This window comes from Phyllobates terribilis, unplaced genomic scaffold, assembly GCF_046119375.1.
Source record: "Phyllobates terribilis strain yellow unplaced genomic scaffold, ASM4611937v1 Scaffold_5__5_contigs__length_657084704, whole genome shotgun sequence".
NCBI lineage: Eukaryota > Metazoa > Chordata > Amphibia > Anura > Dendrobatidae > Phyllobates > Phyllobates terribilis.
Genome location: NW_027362765.1, coordinates 256,484,898 through 256,497,086, shown reverse-complemented (window position 1 = coordinate 256,497,086; position 12,189 = coordinate 256,484,898). Strand labels below are relative to the sequence as shown.

The 12,189-nt window shown below is 39.5% G+C and overlaps 2 protein-coding genes across 4 annotated transcripts in view; one reads left to right on the top strand and one right to left on the bottom strand.

Annotated features, from left to right (window-relative positions):
- ACSF2 (acyl-CoA synthetase family member 2) overlaps window positions 1-12,189 on the bottom strand; it is a 123,213-nt gene that overhangs the window by 19,631 nt on the left and 91,393 nt on the right. For both annotated transcript variants that reach the window (XM_073684080.1, XM_073684081.1), the window contains exon 11: window positions 43-150. In XM_073684080.1, the coding sequence (XP_073540181.1) occupies window positions 43-150 (108 nt within the window). The remainder of the gene's footprint in view (window positions 1-42; window positions 151-12,189) is intronic.
- Window positions 4,081-10,963, top strand: CHAD (chondroadherin). 2 transcript variants are annotated; one of them, XM_073681211.1, is made up of 4 exons: window positions 4,081-4,877; window positions 5,758-5,921; window positions 6,010-6,155; window positions 10,403-10,963. In XM_073681211.1, the coding sequence occupies exons 1-3, from the start codon at window positions 4,101-4,103 to the stop codon at window positions 6,149-6,151; spliced, it is 1,083 nt and encodes a 360-aa protein (XP_073537312.1). In that variant the 5' UTR covers window positions 4,081-4,100; the 3' UTR covers window positions 6,152-6,155; window positions 10,403-10,963. The 2 variants fall into 2 exon arrangements, with proteins under 2 accessions (XP_073537312.1, XP_073537311.1); XM_073681210.1 differs by having other exon boundaries at window positions 6,010-6,195.

Below are 12,189 nucleotides of genomic sequence, written 5' to 3'. Positions count from 1 at the left end.
AAAAATTAAAAAACATTAAAGAGAGTTCAAAGACAGCCTCACCTCTGTATGGGCCATAACGTGACCCACAGTGTCACATCTTCGAGTCAGATCATCAAAGGGAAAGCCAGCAAACGTCACTGGGCTGTTTTCTGTTGTGCCATATCCGATCTGTAACATAAAGACGTCACTGTGGTCTGGTGAACATGAAAGTCAAGAGAAAGGACAGTTGTGAGGCCAGAGAAGCTCTGACTAGCAGGGGTTAGAGGTCTGTCCTGGGACTGTGTTTGTCCATATCTCAGGGGCTGCTCCCTTTCACTCCAAATACATATTCCTGGATGCTTTCCAGATGCCCCTCCTTTGTCTCATAAGCAAGAGACATGTGGCAGCTTCACGAGAGGTCTAGGGGATTTTCTAAAACACTTCTGCTGCCAGATTGTAAGATGAGCAGGTCTTATGTAAGATAATTTGGGTCAATCAAGAGGCTGTTGGGTATTAAAGCATGTAAACCTACAGGAATGCTGCCCATAAGTGGCCCATCGGCAGGTAGATGGTGTGAAGTAATGCAATTAATTCTAACTAAAATGACAAGTCAACATTAAAAAAAAGAGAATAACTGAACTAGTCATCTAAACACCGTGAACCAGACAGTCAGCCCACAAACTGCCATTAATAGAGAATATAAATACTGCTTTTGCCAAGAAAGTGTCTCCTGCTGGCCAAGCATTGGCTATACCCAGCTCCTACATAAACAGCATGAAGAATTCTTGCCAGGCTACGGCAATGCATCAGGTCCTGCTGACTGTCTTCTGTCCAGAGTGCCATCTCCAGAAAAACACATTTCTTTCTTATTAGGATGAGTATAGAAACTGGTGTCCTAGACTTCTGCTTTCTCACTGAAGCCATTAAAGGCATTGTTCACACAGAACAACTGTGCATATTCTCTAATAAAATATAAGGTCATTATAGAAGGGTCACCACCCATCAGCTACATAGAGAATGCATGTATGTAATGTACTGTGTAGAACTACGATTCCCCTCCAAAAATATGCTGTTATCTAGATTTTCCCAAACAATATCAGCTAATCATGGGGGGGGAGGGGGGGATTGGCAGCCAGAATATATGCTGTACTCATACTTCTATCACTAGTTGGTCTCTAGCTTACGACAATACATATGAGAACATTATACAGAAACAATTGTTTGCTCAAACTACATACAGACCACCAACCATTAAAGATTTGCATTTTAATGGGGTGATCCTCCCCTGGAAATCTGCGAAAAGAAATCTGATCTAGTGAAAACCCAGTCTATAAACAAGTTCAAATGGAAATTACCCCCAAACCAATGGAAGGCACTTACAGAATTGTTCAAGGGTCATTTATACATACTGTAGTTGATGGATGTGCTTATGCATTTCACTTTTTACTATGTAATAGGACAGCACCTAATGTAACAGATTTCTAGAACTGAATAAGCATATCTCTAGAAAATATTAAAGTGACAAACAATCTGTAAAAACTATGAATACTTTTACAACTATTTTTATAGTTCCAATTCAAATGAAATAAAAAAAAAAAAGGAAATAACTTTGTAAATAGTCATTAAAAGAATAACAGCACTGGGTCTACAGCTGCTAATAACTTATTCCACCCAGGGCTGTGGAGTTGGAGTCGTGGAGTCGGTGTCCATTTTGGTGGGGTCGGAATTGGTATAAAATGGACCGACTCCAACTCTTAAAATATATAATAAATTGGGTACAGTAGTTAAATGCAGTTTGTGGGGAATATTTTTGGGAAAGTTCTGAAATGTCCTGTTGCTGATCTAAGGGTCTAGACTTTTAACGGAGATTAATCTGTGCTACAGTAAATTTATCACTCAAAGGAGTTGGTCACTACTTTTTATGATTGCCTCAATCGATGGACCATGTGCCCCTAAGTGTTTTTCTAATTACCGCCTGTCCTTCTTGCCTGTGAGCGGTGCACCGCCAGCTGCTCACAGGTATCACGTGACCCGCCGATGATGTCACGTCAAGTGAGGCGTGAAATCAGTGACGCGGAGCCGCAGCGGCTGATGGGCTGTGGGCAGGGTTACCCCGCGAGTCACACCCAGCATCCCACCGCGTGCTCTGCCCGCATCCCAGCATCCACCGTGGAACACAGAAGAGAGACCCCCGGCTGAAGCCGCAACTTGACGTGACATCAGCGGGTGTCAGAGCCAGCTGCAGCCGTGCTCACGTGATGCCTGTGAGCGGCCAGCGATAGCGCCACTCACAGGCAAGGATGACAGCAGGAGGTAATTAGAAAAACACTTAGGGGCACAGGGCCATCGATTGGGGCAATCATAAAAAGTAGTGGCCAACTTCTTTAAACATGAGCCATGTATGAGGGAGTCGGAGTCGGTGTCATGGAAATTGAGGAGTCGGAGTTGGAGTGGGAGGTTTGGCATACCAACTCCACAGCCCTGATTCCACATACTCATTCTCTTCTGTCCAAAGGAGCATCATCAGACTACACATGGTGCTTATTTGTGGTCTGTAGCAGTGGAAACTTATGGGTCTGAGTAAAATGTATGTAGACCCAAAATGCTTTTTTTTTTTCTTTCTTTAAAATTACGATTGACTGCAAAATTACTTAATTATTTAGTTTGAAAATCAATTTAACAAATAGAAACAAAGTGCCTCATTCATCGAACTATTTTCCAAGAGAATTCAAGCGTAGAACACCTCGAAATTGTTCAAAAATTTGGGAACTTTTGGTGATTTCACACTACTCCAGGCCAGATCTGCCAACTTTTGGAAAAGTGGGAGGATCTGGGGCAGGATGGGGCATAACCAAACACACTGGGCTAATTCATGATGTTCTCCAGTCCTTGAGTGAAGTAACATTACTGGTGGTAAGAAAGATGCACCAAATTCATTAAGAGACGTGCAGTTCTTAAAGCAGCACTGCATTGGATTTTTTTATTGCAGTGTTAGAGTGGTGGAGCCCCTGCACTTAGTTCTATACTTATCCTCTGCTGTTATCGGTATGGCTCCGGTCGGTCTCCAGTAGTGTGACTTGCTGAATCACATCAATGTTTGCTGAATGTCACTTTTCAATGCAAGACTTTGAGAGCCTCGTTCTCATAGACTTGCATTAAAAGCTTGCGATCATTACCTCTTACTTATGGTCAGTCAGAAGTTGCCGTCACAAGATGGCGGCACGAAAGCGAACAGCGCTGGGAGGAGTTGAAGAGAAGGTGGGTGGCGAGTATAATATTAGGTGCAGGGATCTTACGTTAGTAGCAACACTCCTGCGCTGCAATTAAAAAAAAACAAAAAAACTATGGAGTGGTGCTTTATGGAATTTCGCATATCTTACTGCAGTTCGTCAAGACTAGTGTACAAAATGCTAGTCTTGATGAATCAAGCCCTAAGGGTTTCTAAGGGTTTCTAAAGTGAACATACACTTTAACAATAAATATTAAAAACGTAACGTGAAAAATGGCTGCCAGTATCCGCTTACAACTAGGGACCAATAAAATTCCAATATGTAAAATCTAAATAATCTGGTTTATAAAGGGTGAATGATTATAAGTATGACTTAAGAGTATATTTGGAATGGATTTCTAATATCCATACAGTTCAACATGGAGAATACAGTGATAGGTCTAAAAAGCAAAAAGGAGTGCACCAATTTCTTGGTCACATACTACTATACTCTAGTATCTGTTTACATGCTAAGAATGCAAGAAAACATAGAAAATGTGTGGTTGTATATTTATTCTAAAAATCTAAAATGTTTGAGGCTAAAACCAGACCTGAGATCATATATCGAGAGGAAAGAGTGGGAAGAAACAAATTCTGAAAGTTGTTAGCTCTCCGATGCTAAAATTCTTCAAACATTTTCTGCCTCTTGAAGAGAATTGACTTTTAACAGGTACTTCTTAGTTCACTACCATGGGATTTATAAGATTCACATTCTGCTTCTCATAGTGGGTTAACTTCACACTCACCTCCCAAAATCTGCCTCCTCCACATCACTGTTTGGCGCGGTCTGACTTTTTTTTTTTATTTAATATGATATAAATAGGCCTGTGTGTGAAGGGCTCGCTCACATTGCCAGTACTCCCTGCTCGCTATGGAACATCTCAGTTTCTTTCTCATCCTTAGCGTGCTAGCTACTGTCTGCCCCATCCTGAAGGCATGTCCCACAAACTGTCACTGTCATGGAGGAGACCTGCAGCATGTCATCTGTTACAGCTCAGGGTTGACTAAGCTTCCAAAGATATCGGAGCAAACTCGCCTGCTAAACCTACAGAAAAATTTATTTCCAGTTCTAGCTCCTAATTCGTTCAAAGAAATGAAAGGTCTGGTGTCCCTGCACATGCAGTACTGTCAAATCCGAGAGGTTTCAAATGGGGCATTTCGAGGTCTTAAGAAACTGGTCTACCTGTATTTATCGCACAATGAGATCAGTGTGATAGGTGCCGGGGCCTTTGATGAACTGACTGAGCTTACCTATTTATACATGGATCACAACAAAATCCTGGAGATTCCTAAGGGGTTGCTGTCACCACTTTTCAACCTATTCATCTTCCAAATGAACAACAACAAGGTGCGTGAACTGAAAGCAGGGACCTTCACTGGTGCCAAAGATCTGCGGTGGCTCTACCTGTCTGAGAATGACATCACTGCACTGCAGCCAGGATCTCTGGATGAAGTGGAAAACCTGGCCATCTTCCACATAGAGGGAAACCAGCTGAGTACTTACCCTCTAGCTGCCATTAGCAAGCTGAGGGTAGTAGAGGACTTTAAAATATCCCGAAACCCAATAAAAGTCATCCCAGACTATGCCTTCCAGTCCTTTGGTCGATACATGGAGTCTCTATCGCTGGACAACATGGGTCTGGAGAAGGTGGGTACTTAGCATTAAAAGGTTGTTCTAAAAGGGATCTGTCACCAGATTTGACTATCTAATCTTCATACATTGTTAAATAGATCTCTTAGACCTATTGAGGCTGGTGCACTTTCTTTGAAAATATGTGTAGATCTGAATTCGCAAAATGCTCATTAAAGAAAAACTGTCAAAATAATTATACAGTCATTATGACAGACATATCTGAAGTACAGGTCTAATTAATGATGTATGCAGTTTGAATCATGAAATCTGGAGACAGATCTGCTTTAGCATCTTTTTATTCCACGCACATTACGTGAGATACAAATAACATGATTGCAGAAATCAGCAGACATGTTAAGGCGTCATGATGGAGTTAACTGTGGACTATCATACTATATACTTTGGTTAGGATATGTCTTTACCCTCAATAACAGTCTGTTTATTGACAAGATGTCTCATAAGCAGCCGTCTCTCTGAAATTCACAAAGTAATCCTTGTCTGTGACTCCACGGCTAGGAGGAGGGGAACTGCTGTGCTCATTGCAGACTAGTAAAAAAATGAAGGGAACATAGAGCAGCTTTCTGTAGAAGTTACTGAATTCCACAACATGCTATGTCAAGGAAAGCGAGATCCACCAATTATGAATGGGCAGGTTTCTGTATGACTCTTTCCTTTTCGGAGTATGCTGGAGATTCTCTTCTACATAATGTCCCAGGACAACCCACTATCAAAGGTGGAAATTTCCAGTGAGATTCCTGTCGAAGGTAAGAGAAGGTTGGGAGCCCAAGGAGTCGGTCAGAGTTGGTGTAAAGGATGTGGACATTTGTAATGAGCGAGGAAGAGGCGGAATGTTTGTTCCTCAACTAGTAGCCAACCCCACATATTTTTGGTTTAGTTTTCAGAAAAAGCTTTCGTTGGAGTAACAACCCTGAAAAATCTTAATATTGAAGGAAACAAGCTGAGCCAGCTTCCTGCCAACGCCCCATTTTCTACCCTGCAAAATTTGACATTGGCAAATAATCCTTGGCATTGTACCTGCCAACTGGCAGCTGTGAGAAGGTGGGTCTGCCCGACATGCTTAGTTTATTAAAATACCATGATTCCCAAAAATTCTAATCCAAACCTAACACTATTTGTTTGGAAACAGATGGATGGACAGTAGCCGCTCCCGCCCAAATGCCACTTGTGCAAGCCCAGCCCAGTACCGTGGGCAACAGATAAGAGACGTGGGAGTTTTTCGAAGCTGTAAGCAACCAACAAAGAAATCTCGAAAGGGAGACCGTCATTAAAGAGGTATCCTGACTGTATGACTAGAAGAAAGCTAGATGAAATGGTATGTGGTTAGGTATGGTATGCTTAGTCTTCGTCATAGATGTTGCAAAATGTTTTTTAACTGGTCGCTGATCTTACAACTTTATTCAAAGAAAAACATCTGGGTAACAGTGACCAAGCGATCGTTTTAGCCTCTGTAGGAAAATGATTATAGAATTGACACCTTTATAAAGAGGAACATCTAAACTGGACTCAAAATCCTGAAAAAAGTTTTGAGACCTAAACAAACATCTAACAATTCCAATAGCCTAATCACAAAACACACAGACAAGCAAACAATGTAGAAAAATTGTATTTCTTTATATAACAAATACTTTAAAAAACATACAATGGACACAAAGACAACAATTAAAAAACCCCAGAAAGAAAAGAACACATTGTCAAATTACACTAAATGTTAAACGGTCAGAAATCGTAGAATATATAAGGGATCAAGTAATCTGCAGGTGGTGACAGTAATAATATATCCAACCAGATATAAAGGTAGCAAAAATACACAAACAGTAATAGGTGCCACAAAGTACGGTAGTTATGATGAAAGTCTTACTGATCACAAAAGAAAGAAGTAGAAATAAGAAGGGTTATGTGGAGCATACCCCAGGTCTGTACTGATTCTTATTCCTACTTCTTGCTTTTGGGATCAGTGAAGTTCATCATAATTACTTTGTGGTACCCATTACTGGTGGTTTATTATTTATGCCTTATGTTTGGTGGGGTACCAATGTTTTATATACTGGTATGGCTATCACTGTCTGTAGGTTTTTACTTGGTTCCTTACACTCTATATCTCCTATAATGTACTTTTTCAGGATGTTTACCTCTTTGATATATCGCCGTGTTTCTACACCTCTGTTTTTTTTCGATTTATATTTTTTGCTCTTTTGTCCAGCATTAAATACAGAAATAAAGATGCACTTTTTCCATTATTAGTCGTTTGTGTGTATTGTGCTTAGGCTATTGTTGATGCTCCACTTTTCTATTTAAGGGAATCTATCACCACATTTGATCTTCTAAACTGTTAATATGGGCATACAGGTTATAAACTGCTGAGGAGAGTGATGCCTGTATGTCTCATATCAGATGTATTGTTGTTGAGAAATCATCTTTTATCACTTTATGTAAATGATCTCTTCCAGGCTCTGGTGAGGACGCTGCCTGGAAGATGACTCCAGAGCTTATTATACATGAAGGAGGAGTTACCGATGTGATGTGTAATGTCCGCTCTCTGCTCTCCTGATCTCGCTGCAGAGCTGTGTGTGATTATACCTGACACATCTGCAGGTTCCTCTCAGCTTCCAGCTCACAGGCAGACAGGGCTGCAATATTGTTACAATACAGCAGAGCTCAGAGAGCTGCAACAAATCTGTTAGTTATAAGACAAAGTTCAGTTCTCCTGTTCTGTGTTAGTTACTTGTCTCACACTGGTAACGCTCACTTTTATATAAAATAAGCCCTGTAAATGGAGTTATCTTCCAGGCAGTGTCCTCCCCATAGCCTGGAAGAGGTCATTTACATATGAGAAAAACGTGGATTTCTCTGGAATAAGACATCAGATCGCAGATATCAGGGTGTCATTATATTCAGCTTCCTTTGACCTACATGGCCATATTGATGGCTTAGGAGGGCTGATCCTACTGACAGATTCCCTTTAGTCAAAATTGTCAATGCCATTAACAATGACATAGATTTACATTTATGGTTGTGGTAAAGAAACATTTCTTCAGTATTAAATTGATGATCAAAGTACTTATGCCCCCAATTTTCTCTGCAATTTTTGAAATAAATTGCTCATAAGCTAAATCTTTATATTGTGCCCAGATATATTTATCCATGTTAATGAGCTTACTTCAATGATATTTTTTCATCGAGTAAAGGCCCTATTTACATTTTTTTTTTCGGTATATAAGCCTGAGAAATATCCAATCATATGAGTCAAAGATGAAATACGTCAAAGGTCTCTATGCCAACACACAATGTCTTTGCCCACGGTTTAGAAATGCACAGAAAGCTTTCCTATATAGGGAAAAAGTATATCAATTTATACCTGCCTGGTGAGTGCCTAAAGGACACTCTTTTGGCATTAATTTGGTGCATAACGGTAAATGGACTCCCAGCATGTAATAGGGCGAGTTCTGATTGAGGCACGATGATTGATTACTGGGCAGAGCTTAAGCCTTTCAAACCTTCATTTTTTAAAATAATTTTGTCCAGCACGGAAAGTTATGAAAGTTTGCAAGTTCCTTTATTATGAAATTTGTCTTCAGTCCTGTAAAAAAATAAATGTAAATGGCTTTCAAACCCCTGCTCTTCCTTAGTTTATTTGAATGCCTTTAGCTGCATTGATATTGGAACACACTCATTTGGAGTACAGATGATGGCAGTGAGAGGGTCAGCACCTGTGTCCTCCTCTCAGTGTTGTGCTTATCAAAAACATCTCCTGCAGCCCTAGCCTTATCCCCAGAGTTAGTGAGTCACAGGTGCTGAGACGACTCTTTCACTGCCATTATCTGTATTCTACATGGGGAAAAGCAGGGGCTTGGAACCCCATTGTTACATCCCCAGATATCCCATTCCTTAATTATTCCATTAGTTACTCTACTTTGAATCCTCTTCTAATCCCCAAGTAGATCTCACATTGTAAAGCTCTGACACTAAAGTTTAAATGTTATTGGATACACACACAGTTTATGCTCTTATGTTATTCCCGCTGCTCCAGAGTATGACTTTTTTTTTTTTTTTAAATCTGCCATATAGTAACAGAGATATGGGCTTTTTTATTTAGACCAATTCTAATGCAAAAGGACTTAAAAATCATAATACTCACAACATTTTAAGTCACTTTGCATTAGATTAATGTTAGAGATCTCTTTCTTCTATTATAAGTAATCATACATCAGTGTTCTCTTTTTTCATTGTACACGTTGATGTGGTAATGCCATCATTTTCTGGTTGTAGCTATCAATGATTGGGAATTTTCCTCATGCATGTGACTGACTATACTTTTTGATTGGTCTCTTGGTTTTGTGCCTTCCTTTATATTCTATTAAAGGGACTGGATTTAAAAGGGTATTCCCATCTCCAAGATCCTATCCCAATATGTAATAATAATAATATTAGCAAATACCTCCAATTAGAAATGTAGTATAGCGTTTCCGATTCACTAGGTCTCTTTCCTCATGTGCAGGCATTGCAGGACCGTAGGTATCCGTGGTTACGACCATTAGCAACTAGCTGTCACTATATCAGTGGTCGTAACCATGGATACCTAAGGTCCTGCAATGCCCTGCACATGACGAAAGAGACAAGCGAATAAGAAAAACTATACTACATTTCTAATTGGAGGTATTTGCTAATAATATTATTATTACACCTACTACATATTGGGATAGGATCTTTGAGATGGGAATACCCCTTTAAGCCTAGGGTACATCTAGTGACTAGGTGGAAGGGACGATAGTGGGTGGGGGCATCATTCTTGTGTTGCCTATTAGGCACGGCCTCCATGGTCAGGTAGGTTCCAGCTAGGGATATTCATAGGGGAAGGTTAGCAATTTTTGACTTGTGCTCAACCCTTTTTGTTTCCCAGTATATATCTGTTTGGCAAGAGGTTATGGTCAGTCAATTTTCTTTTTTTTTAACAATTGATGTTTGTCATTTTGTTTTTTTTTTCTAGTTTTTAGTATATCACTATTAAAGTATCTATGTTTTTAATTTAAAGGCAGAGAATTTTCTTTGTTAGACAGTCATTCTTGAATCCTTAATTATCAATTTTTGTTAGACCTTTTTAGTCAGTGCTAATTTTTATGGTCTGTACAAGAGGATAATGCTTACATGTGGGCAGACTAAAGACAAGCCCCCGAAGATCCCTGTGAGCACCGCCCACATGGTAAAGAGCATAAAAATTAGCACTAAATAAAGAGGCCCCAGACTGTGGAACCATACGGCAGAATAAAAAGACAAAACAAAATAAAAAAAACACATACTCAGGAAAGCAGTGGGAATAAACTAAATATATAAACCAGCCAATTTTGACCTGGTGATAGGTCCTCTTTAAAGCATTAGTATGATACTAAATAAGCACAGTATGAATGTTGTCAAGGTTTTTGGGCCTCTTTACTCATTTAAATTACATATGCAATCCACACTGTCACCATATAAAACCATGCTCAGTAGTACCTAGAAATCTAATAACTGTACTGGTTAAACAGGCTCCTAATGGACCGTCTTGGTAACTGTGATGCTGTTGACCTGCAAACTACTGACCTGTAGGACGTTCCAGAAGCTCTTTCCACTTTGACTCGATCCATCTCCTATGTCTACATCTGCCGATCTGAATCTGCGTTTACCAAGCTACACCATTCTGTATGCAAGTACTAATGTGATCAGCTAAAAGCCATTGCACTTCTAATTGAGTGGCCTACTGGGTATGTATATGTACAGCGGACATGCTATGCAATGTATGAATATTTAGGCATATATTACAGATAAATGATACATTAAAGTTGATAATTCTATATGTTAATAATGATATATATAGGGAGAATATAATAGTGCTGACACATGCGTGCCATATATACTTCGAATACACTATAACACAATTGTAAGCAACCCTATTAATGTCTGACTATTGATCGTCAATATTCCTAATTATTATCTAAATACTGACTTGAGAACCCATGAACTGTGAGGGTGCTCCACAGCTATGATGTACAGCGAGATATCTATAACATATGACAAATAAATTAAATGTAAAAGAAAACAAGCTGAGTGAACCGAAAGTAAAAGGTTTTTGTTGTCTTACTTAATAAAATATATTTCTGTATTATTGGAAGCAGGTGTATGTAGAACAGGGTTCTGCTTTCTCTACTATAAGGTAAATCTTAGTTGCTATCAGTTCTATCTTATCAATTTTTACTACACTCCAATAAAAACAAAATAACCTCACATACGACTGTATTCACACATGCAGTCTACTTGAAAGCCCATCTAATTATCGGGGTCAAAACAGGTATGGACTCCATTACATGGAAGACAAAAATTTGTGCACCTTAGACAGACCGTAAGTATGACTATGTGGCTGCTCGAAAAGAGGATCCAGCCGTGGTCCCATCCCCTCAATACTCATTGGCTAATAAAGGGGATATCCACTTGATCTTCATTTTAGTAAATATGTTGGGGCATGATTTTATGGCACTTACTAACAGGGCTGTGGAGTCGGTAAGCCAAACCTCCGACTCCTCAATTTCCATAACACCAACGCCAACTCCCTCATACATGGCCCATGGTTTACTGTAGCACAGATTCATCTCAGCTAAAAGTCTAGACCTTTAGATCAAGAATAGGACATTTCATAACTTTCCCAAATTCTTATGAAAAATATCCCCCACAAACTGCATTGAATTACTGTACCCAATTTATTATATATTTTAGGAGTTGGAGTCGGTCCATTTTATATAGACGCCGACTCCACAGCCCTGCTTACTAATATAGAAGTATTAAAAGGTTCTCTTAGATATGAGCGACTCTTGAAATTCAAATTTGTCAGCTTCCATAAATTTTCCCACATGTCCCTCCATCCACTGACATTTTGTTGTCAGTAGAGCTGTCCAGACTTAGGTACTAATAAGTGCAGGAGAGAAACCTCTACTACTTATAAATTGGTAAGTGCTACTAAATCATGGGCCCAACCTACAGTACAGACCAAAAGTTTGGACATACCTTCTCATTTAAAGATTTTTCTGTATTTTCATGACTATGAAAATTGTACATTCACACTGAAGGCATCAAAACTTTGAATTAACCCATGTGGAATTATATACTTAACAAAAAAGTGTGAAACAACTGAAAATGTCTTATATTCTAGGTTCTTCAAAGTAGCCACCTTTCGCTTTGATGACTGCTTTGCAAACTCTTGGCATTCTCTTGATGAGCTTCAAGAGGTAGTCACCGGAAATGGTTTTCACTTCACAGGTGTGCCCTGTCAGGTTTAATAAGT

Excerpts from the sequence above, each read along its gene's own strand:
- CHAD (XM_073681211.1), top strand. The coding sequence starts at position 4,101 with ATGGAACATCTCAGTTTCTTTCTCATCCTTAGCGTGCTAGCTACTGTC. Across the intron at positions 4,878-5,757 it reads ACAACATGGGTCTGGAGAAG|TTTTCAGAAAAAGCTTTCGT; the intron begins GTGGGTACTTAG and ends TTTTTGGTTTAG. Across the intron at positions 5,922-6,009 it reads CAACTGGCAGCTGTGAGAAG|ATGGATGGACAGTAGCCGCT; the intron begins GTGGGTCTGCCC and ends GTTTGGAAACAG.